This window comes from Protomyctophum bolini, assembly GCF_963924005.1.
Source record: "Protomyctophum bolini genome assembly, chromosome: 4".
In the NCBI taxonomy this organism is placed as follows: domain Eukaryota; kingdom Metazoa; phylum Chordata; class Actinopteri; order Myctophiformes; family Myctophidae; genus Protomyctophum; species Protomyctophum bolini.
The window spans coordinates 28,144,467-28,154,746 of NC_137865.1; the positions used below are offsets into that span (position 1 = coordinate 28,144,467).

Sequence of the window (10,280 nt, forward strand, 5' to 3'; positions counted from 1 at the left end):
TCAAAATTTCCATCACTGACAAAATTATGCTGCATTACAAATAAATAATTAATAATGAATAAATAATAGTTATTGCATTAACTTATTTCAGCTTACATTTTTCACAAAAGATATATTGAGGACCCCCTCAAAAATGTGGCTTATCATCTAGTCTAGTGTAATTCCAAAATAAAGAATAAATAAAATAAATTAATCAACTTGTTCAATCTTCATGCAGGATCCTGCTTGCTGTAAGAGAAAAGATAATATAAGATAGTTTATGTTGATGTACACACAAAAACACATACACTTGGAAACACATTTATATTATCTTTATGAATGGCATATTATTATAGATCATATCAATGATATAAATTATACTAACATGTCCAAGCCCTGTTTGTGTTGAGCATGTAGAGCAATTTTTAACAGCTCAAAGATCATCTCCCTCAGGTCCTCTGCTTTATGTGATGGCATGACAGCTTCCACTTTACCGGGTAGATCAACATTTCCCAACAAGGACTCCGAAATAGTGCTGTCCACAACACTTTTCTTGCCCATGAAGTGACCTTACAGAATAAAGTTCATCATTTCAATGTGAATAATTAGGAGAAAAATAAAAAATATATAATAAACAAACAAAAAAATAAATGACTTTACCTGTTGCCCATAGATTTCCCCTCGGGTTCACTTTGATCTTTGAAACTTTGTTTCGGAGTTCTGTTAAATCTAGAGTCATTGAAGACGTCATAGCAATGTATGAGATTAGAATGAAGGAAGACAGAAATCCAGTTCTGCAAATCCCTGACAATGGTCCACTCATCCCTTATACTGTATGTATTATTATTCAATTAGATGCTGGTGGATTCCTCCAGGATTTCAATCTCTTTGCCCATCTGCTACTCCAGAGCCTGGCAGTTATACTGAGAAGGGATGGGCTTAATATTCTAATAGGATGAAATCACCCACCAGGGATTGGTCCCTTATGTGATGATGTAACTGGCGGTGGCCACTTCAAAGCATGTACGTATCTGCAGTGCAATACAAAGAATTCCCATCCACAAATGCCATCTCGACAAAGAATAATAATCATGCTTTGGCATCATGTGGTTCCCTGGCATTTGAGCTAATTACTAAAACATTTGAAACTGAAGACAAGGACACCACCATTTTATTGCACCAATTTATTTTGAATTTGAAGTAAACATAACAGCAAGGCACAAAGGCCACTGCATGCTGAATAGGTGTAAGGGCTTTATAAAATGCTGCAAATCAATTAAGCTAATGTATGTACACATATTAATTTACTGTTCTTACTGTACACAGTATCAAAAGTACAAATGTCTCTCAACAAGCATTATAAAAAAAGAAACAAATTACATTTCATTTTGGCCTCTGCACTTTTCACAGTGGCCATATGGTGATTTAAGGACAGATGTTTAGTCTTACAGACAATAAACCACTCATAAAGCACTTAAATAGAAAGTTCACTTGATAATCAAGTCAATATGACCATATATTAATATCATTCCCAAAATAATTTATGAAATTGAATGTGGGATATAATATACAATATATACTATTTTTTCTTCTTACATTGCACTAAATTAACCTGCCTCGTCAAAGCCACATCAAGTATAACAATCACTGACATTGACTGTGGAGGTAGGAAAAGCCCCAAATCCCAAACAACACGACAGACTATTATACAAACCAGGGTCTGCATTCGTGAAGCACCCGAGAATACAACTGCTGACCAGAGACCAAGTTTCCTCTAAATTCACATGCATAGTCCTTGTACGATTGTATAACCTAACCAGTGTTCCGAGACGAGTGGTTTCCCATTTTCGTAAAGGCTTCCTAACTACAGGCCCTGGTTTCTAAAACATGCATTCAAACATGTCATCAGCCTTCACTTCATAGCACCTGCTCCTAATTCTTAAAAAAAAAAAAATTAAAGTACCCTGATCTCGATAATGTCCTTTCACTTGCTTGAACAAACTATTCAAGAGGTATTCTCAATCACCGCTGTGCCACATTTCCAATACCTCTGCATTATCTAATGGTTAACAGAACACAAATTACACCGGCTCCAGAATGACAAGCAACCAAAAATACTATACATTTACATTAATCACATGATAGAAACACATTTAGATATGTAAAATACAAATAAATTGTGTAAGGATTCAAATGAAACTTAAGTAAAGTAAAAACCAATAAAAAAACAATAGATGGCTTTTTTGGTTAACTGTTTTATATATATATATGAATGTAAAACTATGTTTTGGACATATACCACATTTTGTTTAAATGCTGACCATTAATGTGTGTAAATAAATATATTAAAAATGCTTATGGGTGCAATACATTTGTACTTCATTAGTATTGCATTCGTCAACCTGAATTCTATTCAGGTATACATTTTTATTCAGGTATTAAAATTCTGTTTTGCAATAAATAATGCTTTTAACATTAGTAATTTACAGTAATTGGATGGCTGTTGATAACATTGTTAAAATCCATCCCCTCCCTTCTGTTACATCAGTCAGTCAATACTAGGCCTAACAAAAAGAAGACATTCCTGAGTATCTTGTTTGGGTGGATGCAACAATTAGAAACAAAATACTACTAAAGATCTATGGTTCTAAGATTGTGAGTGTGTCCCAAAGGCTCTTCAAGGGATAGTCTATAGAAAACAAACATGCAGGAGCGTTTCAAAATAAATATGTGATGCTAAAATATGAACATCTTATCTTTTCAAAAATACTGCCTTTCAGTAATGTAGGAGTGTATTTGAATCATGACATCTGGCCAAAGCATCACAAGTACCGCTTCAAAGCGAGAATTGTACGTCATCGTCACATACACTGTAATAAAAAAGGGGAGATATTGAAGCAGCTTTGCTCTGCCTACTGGAGACAGACTTCCTGTGTTTGAGCTTTTGAGCTGGGTTTTAAATGACAGTCCAAGTTGCCATCACAGTGTGGTACGGATGATTTCTCCTCTGCCCGATATGCATCATCTGAGCACCGGGATCTATTCACTGAATCAACCTCAGATGCTGGTGCATGTTGCACCCCCCCTCCAATCTCTGGTTCCTCCACAGAGGACCGGGGCTGCACGTCTTCCTCCGACTCTTTTACTTTGTGTACAATGTAAAGGTGTCTGTTAAGTGATATTGGGGATGTGAAGCATAGTCCACAGTGAAGGCACTGAGGAGTGTTCTCGTCGGTCTTATGCTGAGGTATGTGCTCCTGGAACTGAGTGCTGTGCTCTGTGGTGAAGCCACACTTTGAACAACGAAACGAAGCCTTCGGACGTTTGGCCGAAGAAACGTCTTGACTGACGGCAGGACCTTGCCTCTCGCTTTGGGTGTCTGTAGGTCTGGCAGGTCTTTTTGTGCCCAGTCCCTGTTAAAACAAACAAGACACCATTTCGAGAATGAAAACAAATACTGATGCTACTTTAATTATGCATGTTGTTTTCTGGTTACTGTATTTATGCATGTCGTTTTCTATGTAAAGAAAAAGGAAATATATAGATGGAAGAAGAAAAAAAATCACCTCTCTCAAGACGTTAGATTCCTGTATAGGCGTTTTTGGCATTAAGCTTAAATCAGGGTTTTTGATTCCGTGCATTAGACTTATGTGGTTCTTCAACAGCACACCCGTGTTGAATACGGTCTTTGTATCTGTGCAATACCTTGGGAATGAAAAGCACACCACGTGACAATAAATAATCTATTTTCATAAAATGATTTAGATATTGAAAGACTGCATATTTTATGAAAAGTCTTACCAACAAGAGTATGTTTTCTTCTTAACATCATGGTCGTTGCGTATATGCCTTCTCAAACTGGTCGAAGAGTTGAAAGACCTCTCACACTGTTGACACGGATACCTCTTCATGGACTATAAAAAAGGATATATACACAGTTGGCTTCACAGACGCTATACAGAAAAATGCCCAGGCTGTTCCCAACATCTACTGTACTTTTATACATAATAATAATAATAGATTGCATTTTTAATTTTTATAGTGCCTTTCTATGCACTACGTGCTTACTCAAAGCGCTTTACAATGGTCCATTCATTCATACATTGGGAGGTGAAGCAGGTCAACGCCAGCGTCCTCACTTCCCACATTCACACCCCAATGGTGGCAAGCTAGCACCGACGGACTCATTGGAGGCAATGTGGGGTTCAGTGTCTTGCTCAAGGACACTTCAACATGTAGACAGGAGGAGCCGGGATTCGAACCGCCGACCCACGGATCTTTGGACGATCTGCTCTACCTCCTGAGCCACAGCCACCCCATACATAAATAACAATATAGAGTAATAATAGATACTTTATTCACATTTTGTTCTTGATCATCTGCCATGTGATCGTGTGAATATGGTGTGTTTTGTGCACATGCTTGAAAAGTTCATTAACTAAGTGAACAACCATCAATAGGTCTTCAGTTAACTCTAAGGGCAAGATATTTAAACGCACCCCAAATAAATACAAATGTCAAATCATGGAGAATCCATAACTGCTCGGGTGCAGTACTTAGTTCAGATTAGTCATTGGTCCGACAACCTACCTCAAACCCTAACCTAAACATAACCGCAAGCACGGGAGCAGTGCATGTCCGACATGCGGGACGCATGTCGGACTAATGTTCAGTCGGAATTATGTGCGTATCCCTAACTGCTCACCCTTCCATGGTCACTTTTCATGTGAGAAACATAGGAGTCTCGCTCAGGGAACGTCTGGAGACACTCGCCGCAGGTCCAGCCAGCAGGCTTCACATGGGGTTTGCTGTCCTCTGCTCTCTTTCTGTTCGTGTCTGTGCGTTTAGCGGTGCTGGGAATATTGGGCTGATGGACTGCTGTGGAAACAATCTCCTGGTTCCGAGTGGTCCTGTCCGTCTGATTACCGTTCTTTTCCGCTTCCCCTCTGAAGATACCACCATGCACGCTCTGTAGAATAGACAACAGACAGCACAAACAAACAGAGGTAATAATTACTGCTGTACTATGATTCGTTTGAGATTAGATTTTTTATTTCATTATTAATGCCCGAGTAGAGAACTGTTTGCCGTTTCACTAACAAAAAGTCATAGTGTAATAGTGTGTGCAATGAAGAAGAATGCGCAATATAAAGACGACAAGTACATACTGTAGACGAGTACATGTGCAAAACTGAGTATACCGCACTTTTCTTTTCTCGTACAACGGGACGTCTATGGCAGGACCATAACATACGTACATTATGTAAAAAATACCTTTCTTTCTTACATCTCCAACACAAAAAACATACTTTACTTTCAAGTGTAGATATACTGAATTATGTTCTACTACATAGTGTATAGACACAGAGAAGCAATCATAACGGTGGAAATAACGAGAGTGCAACTCTGTGGATTAGTCTATACAAAATGTATACATAAGGTCCTGTTTTACTCTTTATATAATATGCATACCAAGGGCCAGATTATAAGATTATATCAGAATAATGCGATCATCATTTGCTCAGAGGACGAAATACAACGGGAACGAATGAAACTTGTTAACGAAAAATACTGAAGCATTGACAGATTGTCAAGAGAGGGTCATGGGGGAAGTGACAAAGTGTACTGATGTCAGTCGCCATTTGCTGCCATCATTACAACCGTAACCATTTCCCCCATAGTTAGCAGAAACAAAAACGGCAACTAGAACTGGATTTATTTTTTCTTGGGCAATTGAAAACGTCCTAATACCATATAGTATTTGTTTGCACCTGTCTTTTAGAAGCAGATTCCTGGCCTTTTATGTTTGTTATCTTCACGATTTTGTTAGATTTTTGATTGATTGAATACTTTTAACAGTTTGCAAAAAGTACACCAGTACAGTTATACAATAATACTAAAAGGATAACACAAAAGCCCTGGGGGCTTGATTCCATTAGGATCCTATGTATTCAATTTATAAAGACAAATAAAGACATACATCCATTTTAAATGGACCACAGCCACAATGGAAACAAGCCTCTGGCTATTTTGTGTTTTATCAATTTCTGTATTTTGAAATTGTTGCAGTGTATTAAAACAAAAAAAGGGGGAAAAAAGACAAGCAAGACCAACCTTGAAGTGTTGCATCAACACCTGCTTTTGGGGGAAAACTGAAGAGCACTCTGGACACTTGAATACACAAGTAGCTCGCTTGCTGGCATTCTGATGGAAGTGCTGAAAGAGTAACTGCTTTTTCTTGAACACTGTCTCGCAAGAGCACTTAAAGATTAACCTGGAAGAAAGAGAAAAACAATAATGCCGACAGTAAAAGAATAAAAGTCATTCAGAATATGTGCCAAACATATTGCGAAAGGAAAAAAGGTCAAACTTTAAACAGGGCTGCCATTGCAGATTCAAGAGGTTAACTTACTGAGGTGATGTTTTGCTAGTATCGTGCTTATTTTGTATATGGGTGTCACAGCTGTCAGAGGATTTGAAGGCAACTGGACAGATGGAACACTTGTAAAAGACATCACAGTGCTTTTCTTCAATGTGATTCTTTTGACCTTGAACAGTCTTAAAAACCACGTCACAGTGAAGACACCTGAAGGACAGGGGAGAACGCCAATAGCTTTTTCAGTCACATTTTGTCTTCAATCACTTACACTGACACTAGAGTCCATAATATGTTTTGATTCTTCATCTATGAATTTCATTTAGAAAACAAAATGATAAATGCAAATAGAAATCCTGATATTGCCTTTTTATTTTACTTCTTAATTTTATAGTATGGAAGACAGGCGTTCATATTTAGGTGAAGTTGTAATGACATATTACACATTTTTCATGATACATCACTAAACCAATTATTTGTTTAGTAAATACTAAATTTTTTGTCAATGGATTACTCGTTTCACTTCCAACCGTAGTAGCAGTACTTACTTGTACCAAGCCTTGCGTGTGTAGTGGAGACAGTTTTCCTTGACATGCTTCTGTATGTCTGCAGAGCGACTCAGCGCGCCACACTCTGGGCAGCAGTAAGGAGACTTGTGTGCATGAAGGCGTTGGTGGGCTTTGAAGCTGCACTTGTTGGGTGATAGCATGGAACACACCTTGCATATCTAGATGTGATAAATTAAGAAGAAGAAAAAACACACACACACACACACACACACGAATAAATAAATAAATACACACAAAATCTGAAATCGACATTATTCTTCTTTCATATAGCTATAATATAATATCTACTTGCCAGCCCTTCCAGATCTTCTGACAACCTCTGGTAATGGCCTGCAAGTGCTCTGTAGTCTGATAATTGCTTGTTACACTCCAGGCAGCGTAGCCGATGCCGGATGACATTGTCTGGATAGAGGGGCATAACTGGTTGGCTTTTAGGTGAGGGTGATGGTAAAACACGCATGTCCGCATTCACTAATGATCCTGTGCTCAAGGGTACAAACATTTGTTCCTCTGCAATGGGTTTCATGAAGAGCTGCGTGCACTGCATCACTGTCCCTTTAGTCTTGTGCTCCCGGGCATGCGCCAGCAAGGCACACTTGTTAAAGAACACCAGTGTCTTTGCACAGTGGGTACACGCTACTTCAATGTGGACGCTTCTTCTGCCATAGTGGTGCATGAGACTCCTTTCCACCCCGAAGGAGTCTCCACACTCAAGGCAGCAGTATCCACGGGGCGGAAGGCTGATGTTGCTCTCTGGGGGAGGATTCAGGTTAGGCACATACGTAGGCACAGGGTTAGCATTGTTCAACAGTCTGTTTAAGGTTCCTGCTGCCGTGTTGGGAAAGGAGGTGTTTGGATGAGGGCTGGGTGTCTTAACCTGATGCACAAGTGGGACAGTGCTGTACACTGTAGACGAGGAGAGCGCAGGTTGACTCTGTTGATGTGCCGTGGAGCGTGCCGCAACTGAGGCAGCCACACTGTGAGGGACCAGGTTTAAGTTGGCCAAGTGCATTGCTTTGGGAAGGAAGTTCGTATTTGTAGCGTGCCCCGTTGGGGCTGATGGAATTCTCTTCGGTTTCTGACCTTGCTGTGCAAAAGATCTTTCGACAGGGCCACTAGCGCTATGGAAAATGGATGGGGATTGCTTCAGGCTTGGCTTCTTAGGGTGTCCCTCTGAATTACTGTGTAAAACGTTTGATGGAAGAGTACCAACTGGAGCACATTTAACAGGCATTCCAACAGTGATATCACTAGCCACATTTTGAGAATGACAAGGAGACATATTGCAGAAAGAATCCTCACTGATCATACTCTGAGACGGAGAGGACTCATAGACCGACTGATCTTCATCCGCCTCTGAATCAGGCAACACACTGGTGACTGTGCGCTTGATCTGCCCAGACGTGGTTTTGATGGTCTTAATTCTGACCCTGGGTATGGCAGGGGGTGAACCAGAGGCCATTGCGGGTGAGGCCTTACCACTGCTATCACTGTATATGCTTACAGGACTGTCAGAGAGTTTCGTCAGCCGCTTCACGGCTTCCAGAGGACTCCTGGGACTTCGAGGTGATGTAGGCACCTTGGGACTGGCCTTTATGGAGTCACTATGAACCACTGATGACTCTCTAAGATTATTTTGCTCACTGTGATCCTTTCCAGTATTCAGAGCCACGAGCGCCTCAAGGCAAGAAGATGTCTGCGTTTTGACATATGATTGAGTGGTGGTCATATCCGGCTTAGCAGCTGTATCACAGTTGGTCTTGATTTGTTTTGGGTCATTTGGAGGAGGCAGTACACTGTCAATTTTGTCACCGTTGTAACTTTCGGAAGGCTCCTCAGTCAGTGTATGTTCCGTTTTGGTGGATTCTGTTATATTGCTCAGGGTGTTCTCGCAAGTGTCACTCTCCTCAGAGCAACCATCAAACATGCTGAGGGACATTGTTTTCTGTTTGTCTGACAAGGAAGGTTCCATCAAAACTGAAGGATCTGGGAAGTAGGGTCTTTCTTGTTTTTGACAGCTGTCAACTCTACTACTGTGAGTGTCTTCAGATTCAGGACTAGAGATGGGACTAAACTGAGAAAAGGATTGTGAAAAGAGTGGTGTTGCTTCAGGTTTATGCTGAATGGGTGCCTTAGCTAGCAGTTCTCCGGAGGTATCCCCATTCAGTGTAGACGCAAACGACTTGGAAAAGCCACTGCTAGGCAACTCACTGGAGTCGACCAATGTCTCCAGCCCCCTGTATCCATTTTGCAATGGAGGGACGGGGACCAAATGCGTCCCGTCACCAAAACCCTCCAGAGACTCCTGGCGACTTGTGTTTTTGACAATAACACTCACAACAGGGATGTCTGCTGTAGTGGCAGCATGGTGAGCCAGTAAGACATCATCCAGGCATATGCCAGTGTGTTTCAGCTGACTCTCTGTCTCCTCATGGCTCTCTTTGGCATCCAGCCCAGTGGCATCTGGAATGTCAAAGGCAGCCAGAAGATCATCAAAATCTGGGGTTTTCATGTCACCCATGTTTGAGGCCTGTCTAAAACCTGGGGAGAGACAAAAATATAAGCTGTCACTGTATCTGCCCACTTACATTATGATAGCAGCCATGCATTCTTCAGATTGTTGCTGTGATGACATAAAACAAGCTATCTTCTCAAAAGCTACTACCAAGTAATTAAAACAGATCATGTTTTTGACCTTTGCTAACTTTAGCAAGCCTGATCAGTGTGTATGTGTAATTTACAATCTTGCCCAAGGCCTCGCAACACGAGCAGTTGAGTTGTTTTGGTTTTGGAACGTTAGCTAGCTGTATGTAAGTTATCCCAGTAGCTAATGTTAGCGACAAGCAAGCTAGCAATCTAGCTACGTGTTGTCATTAAAATGTGTCATGAAGTTAGCTATAGCTAAAGCCTCTAATCGACGCAATACTGTACGCTTACCATCTGACCCGTTTTAAGTGGGCAACTCCAATGAATTCTATATTGGGACTAGTTTAAGGTTGACACTGACAGCTAGCGTTAGCTATGCAGGCGTTGACGTCGTTTCTACTGACTTCCCTCTTCGCCTTCTTCTTCTTCTTCTTCTTCTTCCCGAGACCCCAAATCCCATCGGCCGGAAGGACGGTTAATCTTGCTTTCATTGGTTAGTTGGTTGTCAAGCAACTGGAAAAGACAACAACTGGTTGACAAAACTTGACACTTGACAGTCAAGAAAATCATCAAATTGAACGAATTATTACGGTTGTATTAGTGGTGGAAAGGAACTAGTATATTTATTCAAGTAGGCTACTAAATTTTGAGTTTATTTTTATTTTATTTTACTTTAGTATTGAGTATTTCCAATGTCAGTACTTTTACTT

The 10,280-nt window shown here is 40.4% G+C and overlaps 1 protein-coding gene across 1 annotated transcript; it reads right to left on the bottom strand.

Moving 5' to 3' along the window:
• Positions 1-1,159: 1,159 nt before the first annotated feature.
• On the bottom strand, positions 1,160-9,988 carry znf592 (zinc finger protein 592). The gene is made up of 9 exons (XM_080760765.1): positions 9,862-9,988; positions 7,217-9,465; positions 6,904-7,082; positions 6,392-6,565; positions 6,094-6,253; positions 4,685-4,948; positions 3,781-3,893; positions 3,546-3,684; positions 1,160-3,392 (listed from the first exon to the last, which is right to left on the bottom strand). The coding sequence occupies exons 2-9, from the start codon at positions 9,443-9,445 to the stop codon at positions 2,892-2,894; spliced, it is 3,759 nt and encodes a 1,252-aa protein (XP_080616891.1). The 5' UTR covers positions 9,446-9,465; positions 9,862-9,988; the 3' UTR covers positions 1,160-2,891.
• Positions 9,989-10,280: the final 292 nt, after the last annotated feature.